Raw genomic sequence first — 21,215 nt, 5'->3', positions numbered from 1 at the left:
TTTTAACTAGCTAAAGTACTACTTACTGTAACTTTGCCTGGGAAAATGTAAATACAGGCTTGTTTCATCTGATTTCAAGGAGAAACGACTAGGTGACAGGGATTAAGAACAACCATAGAGAAATAGCAGATCCTCCCACTGATGGTCTTGTTTGATTATGTAGGTCATATAGACGCATCAGTATTAAATTGCGTCTGTTTCATAACAAGTTACAACCTCCTTGTAGTAGCTCTAATCAGTCACAGGGTCCATTTTTGATTTACTTTTAATACTTTCAGTACATTTTTACTCAACTAAATGATTTTCCACCACTGGCAAACATACCAGTGGGGTCCTCTTTCAATCACCGGCAGCTTATAGAAAGAGAAAACACTGCCGCGGCATCACGTAGCCTCTGTTGTGTGCGGCCATGATTCAGTCACTCTGACTCAGCATGACAAAATTCCTCTGGAACACTGACACACAAAAATGCAGTGAGACTCCACCTAAAATATGTTTATATTTAGCACTGACTCATGGTTGGAGACCATGGATAAAAAAAAAAAAACAACAAACATCAAGCATTAAAATGCCTCTCTAATCAGACCAGATAAATCAAGCTCAGCTGAAGTGTCATTTGGCCATGACTCTCAGGGACTCTGTGTGCCTGCATGCACACCCCATTGACTGACTGCTGGGAATGAATGGCAGCATGACAGGCAGGAAGAGTGAGTAAACATGCTGCCTTGGCTTCTTGCTGTCTGGATGGACTTCCAGTGAACCAATGGCCTCCGCTCGCTGCCTTCCTCTCCCCCTCCTTCCTCCATTTCCTCTTTCTGTTGTTGAGTTCTGAGCTGCTTTTTTCCAAGAGACCCCCGATCACTTCACTTCAGCCCAGTCTGGTGGTCTTCACTGGGCTGAGGCCTGACATGCAGCCAAAGCAGCGACTGATTCACTTTGAAACTGCCAGAAGTTACCTACGTTATTTCTTTGTTTTTCCTCGTTCCAGATGAAAAAGTAGAACACTCCACTGTATTAGAAATATAATTTAGAAATACAAAGATAATTACAAGTATACTTTTGCTTAATTTTAAGTATACATGAAGTGTACTTTTAAAAACTGTACTTAAAAATAGATGTCATGTTCTGCGGGCTGATAGAAAGATCAAACAGAATAGGGGAGACTGGGGACAGCTGCACCACATTTTCTCTCATTCCCAGTTAAAAAATAGTATACTTTAGTTTATTAGAAATATAATTCAGCAATACAAAAGTTATTACAAGTATGTACCCGTACTTTAAAAGAAAGATAGAAAGAAATAATTTAAGGTGTATTTATAGTTTACGTCACAGAGGATGTTAATAAGTTCAACTTCAGTTTGCTAAAAGTAAATAAACTATTTCTGCAATGCATAGTATTTCAGTGTATAAGAAGTGTACTTAATTGTAAGCATATTAAATTGTACATTAGTGTACTTTTATAAAGTATACTAAATTCCAAATAGTTATAGTGGTAAATTAGTTTACTTTTCTTTGTAATACAGGATTATGTTTATCAGAATGTATTTTAATTTCACTTCATTAGAAGTGTATAGATGTATGCTTACAGAAATTGCACTTCAGTATAAATGTATTTAAAGCTGTACACAGCCATATTTAAGTGTACTCAGTATACTTGAAATTATCCCACTTCCCACCACTAGCATATAAAATGACACTTAAAATTGTGCATTTATACAATTTAATAACTGAAATATACTTGGCACTGATTAGTTGTTCCAAAATAGCAAACTTCGAGTTAACAAATCAGTAACATACTTGAAGTATGCTTATGATTAGTACTGCAAGTCCACTCAAGTAAAATTTAATATACAGTGGTGTTTGTATTTTCTATTAACTGCACAGACACTCACACATATATTTCACCTTCTCATGTATAACTTGCGTTCATTGTTCAGTAAAATCCTCAGTCAGTGTTCCCTTCACTTTCCTTGCTTTTCTCATCTGCCTCCGTCTGAGTGTGCTGACACAGTCGCAGTGTGGCCAACACCAGTTTACACAGCTGGGAAGCCAAAGCTCTCTTAACTCTGACAACACACGCTCATAACACACACTTTTATACACACTACACACTCGTGATCCCTTCAACTTGGGTCAATACAAACACAACCTCAATCTCTTGCTCTGATTTTCTCCCTCACACAAAGAGTGGCACACAAAAGGAGAAATCTCCATCAGACCCAATATTAAGTTCTATAGAGATGAATCTCATCCTGGTACAAAAAACACAGGTGTAGAGGAGGCATTCAGACCCTTCCAGGTAAAAGTAGGAATACCATGGTACAAATAGTAATATAATTTGATTTTTTGGATGATACACAGTTGTCAAAGGTACATTTACTCAAGCACTGTCCTTAAGTAACATACTTGTACTTTACTTGAGTATATTCATTTTATGATATTTTAGAGTTCTACTACATTTCAGAGGAAAATATTGTATTTTCCACTTATATTACCACAAATGTGGACTGGAGTTACAAGTTTGATGACTTTAGAATTGGGACTTGACTTGGGATTTGAGTGCAACAACTTGAGACTTGAGCCTAGTTCTAAAACAAAACTATGACTTGGTCTCACCTCTGATAGTTACTAGTTACAATGTTACATCATCATCAACAACAACAACAACAACAACAACAACAAAAACATATGAAATGCTTCTATATGATATTATGCAGTACTTTGCTACTAATTTAACCAGTATATGTATAAAAATCTAAAATTGGGTCCACATTTACTAACTACAACATTAAAATCATCTCACATGTTGAATGGTGAGAAAAACAGAATAATATTCATTATATAATTTAAAAAGAAAAAATGAGCACCTGCTTACTTACTTACTTACATACTTTTGATAGTTTAAGTACATTTTACTGGTGATACTTCTGTACTTTCTAATAGTGTATTTCTACTTTTAGTCGAGTAAAGGATCGAGAAAGGCTGATTGTTTGATTTAGCATATTACATGTATATTACATTCAAAAACAGACTAATTTTATAAAAAATGTAGGAGTCCTATTCATAACTACGTAGAGTTTGGTGTCTCTGCCTTTGTGCTGTTGGGATTTTCTCAATTTCTCTTCTTTCACATTATCCTTGTAACCGCCTGGTGCTATGTATAAATATGTGTATAAAGCTTGTGTCTTTTCATTTTTTTGTTTGCTTGTTGTAAAAGTGAAAACTATTAAATATATTACCCAAAAAAGTAAATGATTTGTATACTTATTCCATAAGCTGCTGCATTATCATGGAAGCAACAATTTAATGTTGCAGCTGATTTAGGTGAAGCTAATTCTAACTACTTAATAACCTGTCAGCTCATTTAATTTATGAAAATGCAGCATATTTTAGAGGCCGATCAGGTGTTTTGTATATAAATCTTAATATGAACTGACCGACTATTGTTATCAAATACATGTACTGAAGTGTTAAATACAGTATTTGCCTGTGTAAGGTATACAGTAAAAACTGAAATACTCAAGTTAGAATACTTAAGCACTGAAGTAAATGTAAATAGTAAATGTTTCTTAATTACACTGAAAACATAACAACTAGAAAAGGTCAGAATATAAATAATGCCATGTCTTTTTTTCTCCGTATATGTGTGTATGTGTTTATGTTCATTTGTTTGTATGTTTGTATTTGTGTCTGTATTTTATCCTATGTGAAGCCCTTTGTAACTGTGTGTTTTAAAATTTGTTATATCATTATTATTACTATTACTATTGTTATTAATGCCACATGCAGTACCTGTTCTTCCATGTCTCCACACTGCCCTCCACTGGTTAACACTGGAACAAAACACACAAAATGAACTCAGATATTAATTTCTTCATTTTCTCGTCTTGTTTAATCCTTATCAGGGATTATTTTAGAGGATTATCATGAAGTAAATCACATCAGATTATAGATTGTTTATGTCAAGATTAATTTCATGCCTTCCGGTTGGCTCTGAGTTTTGCTGCTACAGACTCCACGGCCTTCTGCACACACACACACACACACACACTCAATCACTCTGCAAGAGGAGGTCTGAGGGAGCACTTGTTGACACTGAACAGTTACTCATTATAAGTGTGAGGGAGAGAACAGAAGGAGACAACAGACACTTTCTCTGGATCACTGAGAGAGAGAGAGGAGGAAAAACAAAGGAGGAGAAGGAAGAGGCCCTGAGTGTGTACAAGGACAATATTTTCATTTCACATTTCCTTCTCTTTTTTTCGGATGTGCGTGTAAATGTGTGGATAATGTATGTGCGTCAGTGTGAGCATGTGTGAGGCCATTCTTCTCTGTCAAAAGGACACGGCCTTACAACAGCGGCGTTAGTCACAGGCCTCTTCCCCGCTCAGCTCTGCATCACTGACTCATTTCAGCCACTTACGCAACAATATATTCTCTGTTACATAAAGAATCATCGAGTATTGCTCTCCATGCCAGTAACACTGACATATCACACCATTCCCTTCGATGACTAAGTCGCTTGCATTTGGCATTTACATGTAATATGTCGGCATACTGCACTAAAAAGGATTATCAGGTAAGATATGCAAAATGAACCGATACATTCCCAAACTATTGAGGAGCCTGCTCACATGAGTGCACAAAAAATAAGATCTAATCTACCTCATTTCATTTACATCAAACTTTTCAGGCCTTGCACCCCCTTCTACATCCCGACCAATCACCCCAAAAAAGCAACATTCAGATTCAGATTCAGATTTGATTAAAGATATCGTCAAAACTAAATTAAACTGTAAATAAGTTACCCACGATCATCGGCCACATGTGCAGGAGATTTATGCATCCTGGGAGTTGGGACCCCCACCAATGGGTTGCAAGATGATACATGATAAATAAAAAAAAGTAAAAGATAGAAAGATTTTCATCCTACTTAAATATTCCTGTATTCTAGACTCTTTTTTTTTTTTTGCAAAGTTCAGGCCAAGAAATATTATTCAGATAAAACAGAAATCACCCTTTACCTCACCTTGTCAAAATACTCAGGCATATGCAACCAGTGGTAGTGAATCTCAAGTAGTCAGTGCTTCAGTTTAAGATCCACTGTTCTGCTGGATCAATCTTTGATGTGAAAGCAGGTCGATGTCAGGGTCGATTGGCCTTACTGATGGTTCTGTTGTTTTGGCTCCTGTCCGTCTTGATCCAAAAGGTCAGGGGCTGACTCGGTTTGTCTGAGGGGCAGGGGCAAAAAAAACCAAAAAAAAAACAGGACACATGCAGGGCACTTTTACTCAACTTGAAGGGAACACTATCTCCAGATAGATGGTATAATAAGAAGGGTTTGAAATATCTTTGTCAAAGTCATGTTATTGCTGTCTGATAATGCAATTACAGTTTGATTTGTTGTGTGTGCTACATCACATGACACTGATAATAAATGCAAACATGATGTGCAGTGTGATGAGTTACATAACTCTGATTTTCATACAGGATGGAAATGAGCTGCCTGGAAGGTCAAAAATATCATATGAAACACAACAGCATGCTTCACAAATGGCATCTGTGTGTGTGTGTGTGTGTGTGTGTGTGTGTGTGTGTGTGTGTGTGTGTGTGTGTGTGTGTGTGTGTGTGTGTGTGTGTGTGTGTGTGTGTCTGGTGAGTCAAAAGAGAACGGTGGGAGCAATCAGACAGCGAGGAGATAGACATGATCTGATGAATATTTCAGATGTTGCTCCAGTAAAATATGGGTGTGTGCAGTCTGTTACCTCTATTCTCCTTTCTTACTGTACACACACACACACACACAAACAAACAACCTGAATGCAGGTCAAGTATTGAAACAGTGTTCTTTTGCAGTCCTTTTCCAAATATCCAATATCCAATTAATCTGATTAATTTTGACACATTTAGAATAATGATTTTGTATTAGATATGCTTATATTTTCCTTACCTGAATGCAGGATCCCTCCATAAAACACTGGCACTGGTGTTGTACGGCAGCAGAAAGAAGGAAGTAGAAGAAGAGGAGCAGGAGGGACAAAGAGAGATGTGTGACTGCCAAGTGCACAGGGTAGTTGTGAGCACACTCGTCCATGAGCAGCTTTTTCTTTCTGTCCATTTAAAGAGCCATATGCAGGATTTTCCTAGATTAAAAACATGTATAGGCTAATATAAAAATAATCCCTCTTAATCATCACTTATGACTCATTAGAAATGTGTGGTGGTGTCTATATCTGCAGAGACTCTGCTTCTGCCTGTTTTTTTTCTAATTTTCTCATTATTTTGCTGTGTTTGGGATGCTTTACTAACCACCTGGTGTACTTACAAAGAGAAACTGACAAATCCTGCATATTTATAAGAAAGGTACAATACATGAGCTGAGAGAGACTGAGTGAGTGCATAGAAAATATATGTATTTTATATTGTAAAATCCTGCAGTACACCTCTGTGTGTGTGTGTGTGTGTGTGTGTGTGTGTGTGTGTGTGTGTGTGTGTGTGTGTATGTGTGTGTGTGTGTGTGTGTGTGTGTGTGTGTGTGTGTCTCTAAGGGTAATTGTACAGTTGCCTGAGATGAATTTCCATTTCATGCAAATATAATGAAAAATATTTTATTATCTGTAATATTATTATATATATTATATATATATATATATATTTTGACTAAGAGTAAATCATAATATACAGTCATCAATCATTTTACATGAACTGTATTATCTGATGGGCCTCATAAAGAAAAAGCTGTAGAATCCAGTTGCTGTTCAACAGATGACCAGAAGATGGCAGCTTAATCCGTCTCTTCACATCATTTGTAAGAGCCATCACCTGAGAAAACAAACCTGTAAATGAAGCAACTTTTTAAGCAATTTGGGGTCTGTCCCCTTTTAGGGGGGCGCCACTGATCACAGGGGGTCTCCAAGCCCTTGTCTTCTCTCAGGTTGTCAAAATTAGATCTGGACATGTTAATGCAGAAAAAAAGGTGGGAACTGACAATATATTTGAAGAAATAATTTCTTTCTTGAATACAATGTTTGGAATACATTTGATCAAAAATCCCTCATTATGTGTCTCAGGAGTACTACTAGGTTAAAATGTCAAAATGGCAGGAATCATGGGTCCATGTAGCTTTGATAACAGAGTGTAGGACAGGCTTATTCAACAAGCGGCCTGCAGGCCAGATTCAGACTGGAATTTTTCTATGACCTGCAGCAGGCTGCCCTCCAATCAGCCCGGCATGTGTGCAATGTGATAAACAAAACAGAGGTGCATATCTCTGAGCTCCTTTGTGACATCTGAACCATAGATTGTATGATCAGAAACAATATGGTGTTGGTTACATAAAGCCATGCTGCGATTGGCTGCAACAGGATTACATCTGCTCTGCACCTGCCATTTGCTCAGTCAAGCGTTACATTGCACTCTTTTGCACTCAAGATATGTTGAAATAGCAAAATAGAGGCAGTGTAATTTCTGTCGCTGCATCAAACAGGCAGAAAATGACAGAAGTCTAATATGTGTGGTGCTTCTTTAGTCATAAGTCAAATGACTGAAGATCTGTTTCATGATTATTCAAATTGCTTGTTAGTCTGAATTTTATTCCAGTTTTATTGTTTTCTTTTCACCTTTAACAAATATGGATATCAACCTGCTGCAAGCACCGTATGTCTTCTTGGAAGTGTTGTTGAGGATATGAACAGGTCCACTTACTGTTAGTCTGATGGATACTGTTTTACTATATTCATCTTGTTATTTTTTTACATTTGAGGATCTGGACGTCTCAGAAAAAACATGTCAAGTCTCATTGTTTTTTTCTATGTTTTTGCCTCCCTTCTGTCAATCTTAGCTTTGTCCCTGTTTGTCTTGACTGGCTGCTGTCTGGAGTTTATTACAATGATGCCATTACAGTGAAAAAAAGGGACGGATGTCACTAGTTTATTCAGTGTAGTAATACATCTATTAACGTTATACTTATTGATAGCTATTAATTGACAAAGTACTCTGTGTGACCAACAAAGCCCCGGTGACTTTCCCTCTTGGCTCACTTGTTACTGAAGTTTAACAGACCTGGTGTAGAATAACTCTAAGTCATTGGAAGTCTGCCACCTTATTCACTTTTAAAGAAATGGGAAGTTATGAGCAGGTTTGAGTAGTTGGGAGGGAAGATCTATTTGATCAAGATGTGATTCATTCCTTGCTCAATTGATATAAAGGTTTGATGTAATCTACCTGAGAATAATTTGTATTTGGACCAGGTATGTTATGTTTGTGCTGTGTAAACTTCCTGAGGTGTCGTCCTTTGTGTTCATTGTCTGGCTAGATGTGGATTTCATTGCTGATATTTTCTCTCTTAGTTGTTTAAAAAAAAAAAAGGAAAAAGACTGGGCAGACACTGACAGAAGACACGTGTCCTTCATGTAATTGTAATGATGTAACTGTTGTAAATGTCTGACCAAAGATATTAATTTTTAAAATAAGTAAGGTCTGCTCAGCGTTGCATGATGCAGGATTAGCAATAATACTACATTTTTATCTGATCAAATGAGAAGAATACTTCTTGTCTCACATCTCAACCCAACCGCAGGATATTAATATTTAAAAAGATTTCCTTTGTGCCCAGTAATCCTTCTGACTCTTCCACCACTCCTCTCTTTCCATCCACTACCTCACCACGTCACCTATAACCTCCATCACCTCCTCCTGCCCCCACTCCCTCCTCTCCATCCTTCTCTCTCTCCGTCAGATCCCACAGCAGACAGGAACTATAAAACAGTGAGCAGAATTTCACTCAGCCAGCGAACAGTGGGAGCCAACGCACACACACTGAGCGTCCTCTACATGATAAAGGCTCAAACCTCGGATTTATTAGGAGGTTGCAGCTCCTTTCATGTTTTACCACCATTTAGTGAAATGACATGGAGATTATTTTCAGAAGGTTTAAGTAGGAAAAAGTCTGCCTTCCTGTCTAGGAGAAGGTCATGTGAACAGCTGCAGCAAGTTTATGCCTACTAATCAGCCGATTAAACAATAATATACATTACTTAATGGAAGCTCTATTCTACACACATAAAGAGTGCGGCATGTTGTTTTGCTGTCATAGGTTTAAGTCCTTTCATTTTCTTCTGTCTACAAACTCTCTGCAATAACAATAATCCGATTGTAATCCAAATTACTGTAATATGATATGTAAAATCTGTGTCAGTTCATGCAGAGTGAGTGAAAACACAGAAACAGAGAAGATGTTTTATTGGTTCAGCCCACAGCTTGTCTCGAGGACGTAACACACGTAAATTCTGATAGCAGGGGTCTGAAGGGGACAAATCGTACAGTGCGTCCTACAGGCTGCATGTGAAGCGTGACTGATGCTCTGAGATACTAACTAGCAGGACCAGCCTGCTGTGCAAGTAAGTTATCTGCAATGACAAAAACACTGAGCCTAACACCATCCAGTAGTTGGTCTCTCAGTGCGCATGTGTGCATTTGTGTGTCTGCAAGCCTGTGTGTTTGTACAGCTATCATTGTGAGGACCAGGGAGGGTTATTAATCTTCAGAGTGAGGACCACTGTTTATATTCATCTCTCAAAGTTTAAGAGAGGTCGTGTGTGTGTGTGTGTGTGTGTGTGTGTGTGTGTGTGTGTGTGTGTGTGTGTGTGTGTCTGAGTTAGGCTTGGACAATTGGGTTAATGCATCAGCTATCGGTTAAGTCCATCAGTGGCTCGTGTTTTGGGGTTATTTTTTGTAGACTTTGATCATTTTATTTTCCAAATTTAATGGTCTGAATGAGTGACGGCCGCTGTTCTGCACACTCTCATTCAGCAAAGCAGTTCACACCCGCTGGGAGGATGAGTGCAGTGAGCCAGAGCAGGAGTGAGGAAAACAGCTTGAGGAGCCAGAATATTTTCACATCAAACTCAGATTTATGGATTTATTTGAACCAAACCAGGTTTGGTGATTGTTATAACAGTGACAAGACTGTCCAAGGCAGTAATGGTGATTTTTTATTTTGTCTGTCAAGTTTGTTTTAAGGAATTAACAAGGAAATTAAAGCTCGTCAAAGACAAAAACTAGAATTCAGAAGGTGATTGGTTGTATATCTCTTTTTTCGCACGTAGGTGTGAGATTATTTATTTTCTTGACATTTTGTGAGTTTGTTTTGTTTATTTATTGGACATAATGAACATAACATAGCTAACACATGGGGTGAAGTGAGGGTGGGGGGGGTCACCCCTACAGGAATATATTGGTGATCGTCAGATGCTGAGCCGATTGTGTCCTATTGGAAATGTATAACAATTTTCCCAAGCCTTGTGCATGTGTGTGTGTGAGTGTGTGACATCATCAGAAGCAATGACACTCATGGGTATGGTATGTCAGCCTCCCTCCTCCCACACATGTCCTGGTCTGTAAACACATGTCTATGTGCAGACACACACACACACATGCAGACTCACACACACACAGGGCACACATGCACGTTTCAGAGTTGTTTTCAGACAGCTTTAAGATTCCTTTATTCTTTAGCTGTCCATTAAAAAACACATCTGTTCCGTTTAAATAACAATAATCTTCTTAAACAATATAAAAACTGATTTGTGAGATTGTTTTTTTTTTCTTTCAAGTCCTGCAAATAATGATAGCTGCTGTCTTCCATGTGTTGCTTAAGTTTTCTCAGGCCATACTGTAACTGCCTCCACATGCCCAGAGGAGGCACAAGGGGAATAAATAAAGCTTTTGTCAAAGGCCTACTGGCCTTCGTCCCAGATTCTCCTCCTCTTCTCAGTGTCCCTTCATTGAGTAAATTGACATCTTGACTCTGCATTTATCCGTGTGGACACCAGTGTGTGTTAATGTGTGTGTGTGTGTGTGTGTGTGTGTGTGAATGAATGTACAGTACATCAGCTCGTAGTTCAAGTGTCTTTTCAAGTGTGTGTACACGAGACGATCACTGTGTGTACACAATGTAGTAAACACGAGTCTCTCCCTCCAAATTTTAGGTCTCTGTATCAGAGTTCATCCCGCGAGGCTCGAGCCGCAGGTGGCGGCGATTCTCCGGTGACACTGTTCTGCGCCACAGGGCGGATTCTACCCTGCTGGGCTGTCTTGCGGGCGTGCTGCCTGTCCCAGTCTGTTGCCACTGCCTCGTCGTCCCAGATGGTGGAGGTCTCTGTGTCACTGATATAGCCGGGCTCTCCAGTGTAGTGGGTCGGGTAGATGAGCAGCGGCTCCACGGAGAAGGCCTTCAGGTCCCGCGGCTCAAAGTGAGACATGTACTCAGTGCTGAGGAAAGACGGAAAGAGGAGCAAAGCGGTAAAAGAGATGTTCTGGACACTAGAAGCAATTTAATGGTGATTATGACAGTTATTAATGATTATTTCCATTCACATTTAATCTCGATTATTTTTTGATTAAACATTTCAGTCATAAAATGTTGGCTAAAGCAATTTCCCAGAGCCCAGGGTGTTGTCGTATGGTCTCGAAAATGGTTAACAAAACAATGATATAAAAGACATACAGTTTACAATAGTGGAATTTCTAAACCCAGACACAATACCTTGAAAAATAGCAATATTTGATACCATTTTCAATACCACAGGGAAAACTTCAGGCACCTTCCAGGGCATAAAAGGTTTGATTTTTATTAAAACATAAATATTACAAGGCTATAGCATGACAGCGAGAAACATAGCCTTTTTAGAAACTTTCATTTTTATTTCATTAGACCAGGCCTTTAAAAATAACTAAATTATTTAACTAACAAATGTTAAAAATTAATGGTGTCAACTTGCTGTTGGGTACGTGAGAAACCTGGCTGCCAGGATCTGGCTGCAAACCAACACTACACTCCAATCACTTATTAAAATACTTTTCAGTAAACAGACTTAAATTTAGAAATGCGATCTGCCGCCAACATGATTATTGTCACCAACTCGCTCTGCTGGTGACTGATTTATACCAAAGGTCAAATGCTGAGAAGAGGAAGGAAGGCCAAACAAGGACAGAGTTCACTTATTGCTGTTTGCATGATTATTTTGCGTTTTGCTGCAGTTCTGATGCATCAAATCGGGAACGGGAAGTTCTGGTGTCATACTCTTACTAAGCGTACCGGAATATAATTTTAGCACAGACAGCAAATTTACAGGATATCAAATAGAGGAACAGGATACTCTTCTCTACTGCAATACAAGTTAGTCATAATGCTTTTATTTCTGTTTACAAAATCACATGATGTACAATAACAGTACTAGAAGATTTCATTAAGTTTAAGTTTAAATTGGTTTAGGCTGACTTAACCTAACTAATAGACCCCTTTTCACAGCAGCCATATTGATATGAAATAGTAGTAAACACATTTGGTGTCGTCTTTCCAGTGAGCCAATATGCACAACAGCAGAACCACGACTGTTTGATTTGAATGGAATGGAGCCTTAATTAGTGTCATTGATAACACCTGTGATTAACCAACTACTTCATATTAAAATAATGTGAAAAAGGTCTATTTATTTATACGCTGCAGAGTAGTTCTCTCAATATAATGCTTCATATTTTATATGCTGATCATATATTTTATAGGTCAGATATCTGAAGGTGTAACTAGTGTCTATAGTTATCAGATAAATGAAGGAGAATTTTAAAAAGCCCATTATTTCCCTCTTAAATGTAAGAGAATTAGAGCTAAAACCAATAGTTGTGTCATGAATCTACAGAAGGTTAATCAGCAGCATTTGATCCTTTTTTCAGCTATTTTCAAGCAAAAATATCAAATATTCACAGAGTACAGTTGTCAGATGAGGGAATTTGACACCTTTCTTTGTCATATATGAGAGTAAACTGAAGATCTTTGGGTTTTGGACTGTTGGTCAGACAATACAAGCGATCTGAAGACATCACCATGTGTTCTGAAACAGCATTTTCCACTCTTTTCTGGTGTTTTATAAACCAAATGAGACACCAGCTGTAACCTTTAATAGAATACAAGTATTTAGTACCAAAATAAAAAAAACAGGTACTCAAAGAAGGTACAAGCACTTCAAAATGGCATATGAATAAAAAAGAAGAAAGGGAGGTCAGACTTTGCTTGATGATCATTAACCAGTTGTTAACAGGCGTTAAGCAAAAATGGATTTTTGCACAGCAGTGTTCTAAGTAGTATTTATTATTATCATTATTATCAAATTTATGACTATTGGCATATGTAGAAAAGGCCTTTTTTGAAACCTGCATTTGTGAAGTCATTTGTTTCCTCTATTTAAGTAGTTGAGTAAATACACCCAGTCACATTGCAGCTAACACTGGGTATAATAAAGAAAATCAGAAAAACATTTAATCCCAGCGGGTCAAAGTCGCATCTTCATGTTGTCATGTAAGCTGCCATCATATTGTGTCACATTTTCAAACAGCACAAAACTACAATCAGCCTGTCACGCTCAGCCTGCAGCAGAACCACATGGAGGACTGAGGGTTGTTTGGGTGCGACACGTCAGCCAGGCAGAGTCACACTCGTGCAGACAGAGGTCAACTCTCCGAGGTCAACTTACTGCCTGTTTAAAACATGTCAGCACTCCACCAGGACAGTGAAACCCTACACCTTTATTAGATCTCAGAGGAGCTGGCCTGCCGCTACAAACAAACACACATTTTCCACACAGTGAGGCCTTCTTCACATGCTCCTGCTTCTGTTTATGTGCATTTTTTGAGCAGACTGAGACAGAGGCAGCGGGATCTAACCATACAGGCTTACTCCCCCTAAAAGACAACATATCTGACATAACATCCACATTTCAAGCACATAATCCCCTCCTGTTGATTTAAATAAATTACACATTTTCCATATATCCCTGCCACCTTTCCACATTCTGTCCATTTCCTATTTCTTTCACTTTTGAACAAACTCACCTTCTCTCACTGTTGAATACACACACAGTGTATTCACTAGTAACCTATACACTGCACACACATCTACATATATTTATATAGTAACACACACACTCGCACAGTGTCCATCCCTACCCCACCCCCACGCTCAGAACTCTATCAATGGGAATCCTGTCCCCTTCTCCAACCAGCAGGAAGAGCCGTGCTGGCCCACATTCCTCAAAGAGAGAGGAGGAAGGGGGAGGAGAAGTGGGTGACACAGGGAGGGAGTAGGTGTGCAAAAACAGCAGAGGCGGCAGAAGTACAAACATTCTTTACTCAAGTAGAAGTACAGATACTTAAAGGTAAAAGTACTGATCCAACGTTAGCCCAGTAAACGTTAAGAAGTACAAGCTCTGAGATGTACCCAAAGTATGAAAGTAATAAGTAGCCCTCTGACGGACATTAATACCGACTGTTTCTGTGCAAAACTAAATGAACTTCACCTTTTCTCTGCAGTCAAGTCTCCATCTCTGTCTGTTTCATGTTGTGATGTCTTTTACTTTTAGTCTTGTTATGTTGTTGTTTTTATCTTATCACATTACTAGTTATTTTCATCTTATAATTTCATTTCATCGCTCTTCTTACATCTTTTACATCTTTTTGTCTTGTTACGTAGTTTTTCATCTTGTTACTTTTTTTTTTACATAGTTGTTTGTTTAGTTGCGTCATTTTTCATCTTGTTACTTCGTTACATCTTTTTCATTGTGTTACATTGTGTTACGTTGTGTTACATCGCATCATGTTATATCACGTTACGTTGTGTTATGCCATGTTACATAATTTTTCATCTTGTTACATCATATTTTTGTCTTGTTATGTCTTTTAGGTCATTTTTCGTTTTAATACATTGTTTTTTATCTTGTTACATCTATTTTATTTGTTGTTATTTTTTGTCTTTTTTGTCTTACATTGTTCATCATTTTGTTACATCTTTTTTCATCTTGTTATGTCTTTTTACATCTTTTACATCCTTTTCTCTGTTTTTGTCTTGTTATGTCTGTCATATTTGTGAAATGCACTGATGGATACAGCAAAGAATCATCTTGTTTATGTGTTATTCTTCCATCTATTTAGCTTGGAATTATTCTTCAGGTTGGGAAGGAAGCGCACAATGATGCAAAATAAAAATAATCACAATTTCCCATCAAATGCATTAAAACTAAAGGAATGACCCTGTTTTGGTAATGTAAGGAGTAGAAAGTACAGAAAGTTGTATTAACATGAAGGGAGTAAAGGTAAAAATCTGTCAGAACAATAAATGAATAAATAAATAAATAAATAAATAAAGTACAGATACCCAGAAACTCTAGTTAAGTACAGTAATGACATATTTGTACTAAGTTACTTTCCACCTCTGAAAAAATAAAGGTAAATGGAGTCAGGGAATGTAAAAGAAGTGAAAAGGCAAGAAATAAAGACAGGTGGAGGGGTGACTTTAAGGATAAAAAGGTAGAAAATGGGGAGCAGAGAGGAGGAGGAGGAGAGCAGGGCACTGCAGAAATCCCCCAAGGAGCAAAGAAACAGAAAAGCAGGCATTGTGTGTCGTGCACAGCTCTCTACCCACTGAACCCCAAGAACAATCCATGCCCTGTGTGTGAGGGAGCACAGAAGAAGAAGAAGAAGTAGAAGAAGAAGAAGAAGAAGAAGGGGGTGGTGCTGGAAATACATAAGACAGAAAGATGGATATAATCATGGGGGAGGAGAGAAGGAAAAGGATAGAGCCATATAGGGAACATTTGAGTTGAAGTGGATGGAGGCTGTGGTCTACCACGAGAGAACAAACAAGAACACAGCACACTGTTCCACAGTCTAAAAGTCAGGCTTGTGTTTGTGTCTATGTATAGAAAATTACTGTACTGTAGAGTCTGTTTTGTCCATGCACAGGATCCATGCATGCCTAAATTTCACTGGCTATCTATTTTAAATTTAGCTTGGCATCTTCGTGTTTACTCTGAATGTGGATTACCTGTTGTGTTCTTATGTAAGAGTGCACCTGCAATCATCTATTTGCGGTCCTGAGTAAACATTTGTCTGTCTGTTCATGACAGACCGTCTAAAAGAGTCGCTCTGTGCGCGGCAGAGAACGTTATACAGAAATATGTTGTGGTTTTCTGCATTATATGCCTCAAATAAAACTCCATCATTATGTATCGCATGTGCATGTTATCACATTAAAGGGATATTTCAGATTATTTGTTGTGGGGTTGTATGAGGTTCTTATCCATATTGTTTTATCTCTTACAAGTGGCTAAAATACCTTTTGTTGCTGAACTGAATGCATGCCAACCACCATCAAACTGCAGGTAATACACTGATGGATAAGTACCTGATACAATCCTTCATCAAATACTCCAAACTGTCCCTTTAAGTGCAATGCATTGCTGCAGCATTGTCATTCTACATTAAAAAGAAGACTGAAGACTGACTTTGGGTGTTTGTTGAACATGACGGGCAGGAACTCATCGACGGGCAGCATCCTTGTGAAGGGATCAGCAGCCAGCAACTTCCTGGCTCCTTGCTGCGACAGCGCATAGCCGAGTGTCCAGTATGAGTAGTCGGCCTCAACCAGGTTGTTTATACCCTCCACAGACTGCTCCGGCTGCTGCACCTGCATACGCTTACGCCCCACATAGCTGGAGCGGAGAGAGGAAAGAGTGTGTTGATAAGGCTTCATGCAGATAGGTGCCAACCTTCAGTGGGTGTGGATGGGTGGTGGGTGTTCTTACATGAGGTCCCAGGCCAGCTGGGCTTTGTCTGTATCATCCATGATGGCCTGCAGCCGCCGTTTAAACCTGGGCTCAAATCTCACGTCGTCCTCTAAAACTAGAACCCTCTCGAGGCTGCGCTCCAACACCTGACAGGCAGAAAACACACACACTCACATTAAAGTGAACGAATAAGTAATGTCCAGATTGTCTCTCTTTTTTATTATGTAATTCCTGGTGATGATTGTGCTGTGCCTGAAAACTGACATGCACGTAAAGGTATAAAACTATGGTATCTTTAGTTTACAGCTGGCTCAAGCAGCTTAGTTTGTGTTGCAGAAGTGCATTAGCTTGATGATTCAACTTATTAGTGAGATGATGTCACATGTTATTAAGTTATTAACAGTATTTGGAGCCACAAATGATCACTAAACCAGCAGCTTACTTATAAATAAATAAATAAATGCACTAAGATACACTGTTCACCCAACTATGTTATATAATATAGATTTTTTTAAAATAAATACTATTAGTAAAATAAAAGCTCTGTCTCAAATAATGGCCAAGTAAAAAAACAAAAGTGGATAAACTCTGGTGGCTGTCATACGCGCCAACTGACCATAATGTACAGAATATTTCCATCACTTTAACTGAATAGATTCAACAACATAGTCTGCTATTTTCAGCACCTTGTTGTTTTGGATCACTTATCTAAAGTGTAACCGTCCAATTTTAGTTACTTTGCTATATTTGAACCTTGCAGTTCTATGAGTTTTCCTCAACACATTACAGCAAATGTTACACAATAAATGCCTTGTAAAGAAATGTTGCCATCTGCAGTTGAGGTAAATAAAGGCCATGGTCAGTATTTGGGGAATGGTAACATAACGTAATTTTGAATAATAGTTTTATACCTTTACATGCATATCAATTTTCAGGCAACCTTACTATCTGGAGGCCTTTGGACTTTGGTTGTTTCTGTTGAATGACACTTCAGCAGGTTGAACCCTCACTGCTCACTGCACAACTCTTGTGTCACTCTTTCCTGTTCTCACCTGTGTCCATATCCAGTGATGGCTGAGGAAGCAGCCAATCTCCCCTCTGGTCAGGACTCGACCTGAGTAAGGGTCCTTGTAGTGCGGCATCATCTCTATCCCCAATGCCTGCAGCTGGGATGTATTGAGAGCCCTGAGACAGAGGGGGAGAAATGTAGGAGTAATAAAGAGAAAAGAGGAATATTTCTTTAAACAGCACTTGTTATTATGCAGCTGAGTCTGTCATCAGTGGAAACAGCAAAACACAGCAAAGTCAAACTCAGCAAGCTGCAACAAGTAACACATTTTGCCAGACAAACAAAGGCTGGGAGAGGGATTAGGACATTCTTAAAAGTGGATTAAAGTAAGCGCTGAGGAGGGAAAGCAAGTCAAGCATATTGCTACTGAATAACACCAAATCACTGTTTAGACTGAATGTTTGGATATAGATGTCAGAAAAAGCAGCAACAGATGGGAGACAGACGACGGGGCATCATATTATCCCTGACGTTCAGGGGAGCTCAGAGAAAGTGCATCAGCTGTTAACACTAGAGAAATCTTGCTTTTGTTGTGGTGCACTAAACTTCAAAAGGATCAAATCAGCCTTTAGGTCAGTTAATAGAGTGCGTGCAGGGCTGTGTGTCTGTGACCTACTTGCCGTCCACTGCATCTGTCAGCGTGGCATGTAGACCCAGCGACGCCATTGTTTTCAACATCCTGGTCCTTCTGTCCGTCCTTCGCTTCAGATTTATCAGAAAAATCTAAACATTTAAACAGGAAAACATGGAGACATGTTCATTAAAGAGAGAGAGCGAGTTATTGTTTCACAAGTCACAAGTAAGCCCCAAGTCTCAAGTCCAGGCAAGCACTGAGTCAAGTCCCAACTCCTAAACAAGTCATAATGTAAAAGTGAGTTTCCAGCCTCATTGATTTACAAAGCCATTAAATGCACAGTATGTAAGTTCTACTGTCACATATAAACAATAACAAAATATGTAGTCTGATGACGTTGTGAAGTGGCATGGGATTAAAGGACTTGTTATTTTCACATTTAAACGACCACCATAACCGATAAAATCTACCTGACACGACTCAGGCAGAAATCATGTTCGAGGATGAGGTGATATTACAGTTTTATTCAAGTTACAGGTCACCTTTGCCGACTTCCTTCCTCTGTCTCTGACATATGTGACATATCCTGTCTTTCCAGCTCGTAAGAAACACACCATTACCTTAAATAAATTCTGGATTTCTGTGCCTTTTGGAAACATTTGAGATTATTTAAGTACCCAACTTATATAACATATGTCTAGATTTTTTTAATTTTTAATGCAGAAATGTTACTTATGTTATATGTTTAGCATTGGATTGATTTAGGAAATTCATTGGTTGGGGCAGACTTCTGGGGGAAGGTCCAAGTCATGTGTCATTGATGATAAAGTCAAGTAAAGTTTGATTTTATCAAGTCGAGTCTAAAGTCATAACTCAAGTCCACACTTTTAGCAAGTGTTTTTCTCAGTGTCACTGTCTGTCTTTTTAGAATAGGAGATCCATAATCCAAAGAAACAGAGGACAGAGAAAACAGAAGTTAGAGACAGAGAAGAATGAGGTGAAGACGAGGGCAACATGAAAATACACTGCTACAAAAACAGGAAGATGGAGTTTCTGATAATCAGTAAATATACAGAAAGACAGAAGCTGAAGAGCTCAGCAAACTCATAACTCACTTCATCAAAGCCTATCATGTCCTGTGGTGATGGTGGAGAGTACAGGTGCTCAGAGGGCTCAATGTCGTGGTCAACTGTGGACAGAGAGAGAGGAAGGAGGCGAAAGGTTAAGACAGCAAAAACAGGATTATAAAATAACAGAATTTCCTCCAGATTGTGGCAGTTTATTTGATTTGGTTTATTTATAATCTCAGCAGAGAGAAGAGCAGTGAAGGAGGCCAAAAGGGGGAGAAAGTAGTGAGTGTGAGGTGGGGGTTTAAAAAAACAGGGAGAGGGAGGAGGGGTGAGACGACAGTGCAGAGGAGGAGGAGGAGGAGGAGGAGGAGGAGGAGGAGGAGGAGGAGGGGGATTAAAGCAAAGAGAGTTGACAGGATGCAATCATGAAGGGTCACAGAGGTCAAGACGGAGAAGAAACAAACCTGAGAGGTGAAGTAAGCAAAGAGTGACAGATAGTAAAGTCACAACAGCTGGAGTGTGTGTGTGTGTGTGTGTGTGTGTGTGTGTGTGTGTGTGTGTGTGTGTGTGTGTGTGAGTGTACTCACTCAAAGCCTCTGTAATGGTGTGTATGAAACTCTCGCTTTCGTCCTCCACACTCTGCTGTGCTTTCAGAGGGACGGGCAGGAATCCATAATGCTCTCTGTTACACACATACATCTGCACACCTGGAACACACACAGGATTGTGTAAATACAACATCTCGACTCAACACATCAAATAAACAAACACACATTAGACCATCCCCTGTCCTCATGCCTCGTCCCACAGACTGCATGATACACAAAACCTAAATCAAACAAAAACTCCCACAACAAATAAACCGCTCAATGTTCATTAAAGTGTCGTTGTTATGCATAAAGCTTTTCCAGTTGATTAATGATAGAAATGGAAAACAACTCAACTCAGCCAACACAGTTTTTCTTGAAACAAATAAGAAATTCAATTGGATGCTGATTTAAGAGCATGCAGTATGTTGAGGCACTGGATTATTTATATGATATTAACATAATGTGTTCATATATTATGTTAATATAATGTGTGTTATTAATAGGACATCAATATCCAATTTTTTAAACATCACAGTTATTGTCAATAACGCCAGTGTCTACCCATCAAATCTGTCTCCTCTTTAGCACTAACGTGGTGCACTAGATGGGTCTAGTTATGCAAAAGTACAATAACCTCCATTATTAAAGAGAAGAAAGTGAAGGAAAAGCCCAAGAAAGCGCATCGCTAAGCCAGTCAGATGCTTTAGGTGGTTTATTAGATTTCCACTCCAACCAGATCTTTCTCATAGATACGAGACAGGCAACTGCAAAGCAACTGCTTTTTTTTCTTTTTTTTTTTGCTATTTGTCAGATGTGTCGTTACTCCGTACCCCAAAAATGGCTGTCTCCGCTCCAGGGTGTAAATCAATATCAAACACCTCATACAGGGTTATGAACACAACAGTCCAGAGTGCAGCTAGTTCAGAGCAGTGAAGGAACACGTGAGCCAAGTCTGTCTGTGCAATGTAACATCAATCACATTTTTAATCATTTTACACTTATATACTAATATAGACTGTTTGCTAACTAAGGATACAATTCAAGATTGTAACGACTTTTAACTGCATTAAGCTGAGACATGCACATGTAGCCCTGACACATTTACTATATCTAGAGCAACAACTTTCAAAGTAGGGCCCTTGGTGACCTCCATGGGGTGTCAGAGGGCCTTGGCAATATGCTTAAAAAAGAAGAAGAAGAAAAAGAATCATCATGATGTGAATTATTCTAAAACATGGTTTATAATAATATATAAAGTATGAAAATCTTATTTTTCAGGCACATATTTCTAATTGC

The 21,215-nt window shown here is 38.7% G+C and overlaps 1 protein-coding gene across 1 annotated transcript in view; it reads right to left on the bottom strand.

Moving 5' to 3' along the window:
• Positions 1-9,223: 9,223 nt before the first annotated feature.
• Positions 9,224-21,215, bottom strand: part of colgalt2b (collagen beta(1-O)galactosyltransferase 2b) — a 34,002-nt gene continuing 22,010 nt past the window's right edge. Inside the window, exons 6-12 of the mRNA XM_084722978.1 lie at positions 19,917-20,036; positions 19,375-19,448; positions 18,302-18,408; positions 17,669-17,801; positions 16,635-16,762; positions 16,335-16,541; positions 9,224-11,271 (exon numbers count right to left, since the gene is read on the bottom strand). Of these exons, the coding sequence (XP_084579104.1) occupies positions 10,998-11,271; positions 16,335-16,541; positions 16,635-16,762; positions 17,669-17,801; positions 18,302-18,408; positions 19,375-19,448; positions 19,917-20,036 (1,043 nt within the window). The 3' untranslated portion in view covers positions 9,224-10,997. The remainder of the gene's footprint in view (positions 11,272-16,334; positions 16,542-16,634; positions 16,763-17,668; positions 17,802-18,301; positions 18,409-19,374; positions 19,449-19,916; positions 20,037-21,215) is intronic.

This window comes from Lutjanus erythropterus, chromosome 7 (genome assembly GCF_056507025.1).
Source record: "Lutjanus erythropterus isolate fLutEry1 chromosome 7, fLutEry1.hap2, whole genome shotgun sequence".
Taxonomy (NCBI): Eukaryota; Metazoa; Chordata; class Actinopteri; order Lutjaniformes; family Lutjanidae; genus Lutjanus; species Lutjanus erythropterus.
The sequence above is the reverse complement of the archived record's forward strand: the minus strand, read 5'-3'. Positions and strand labels throughout refer to the sequence as shown.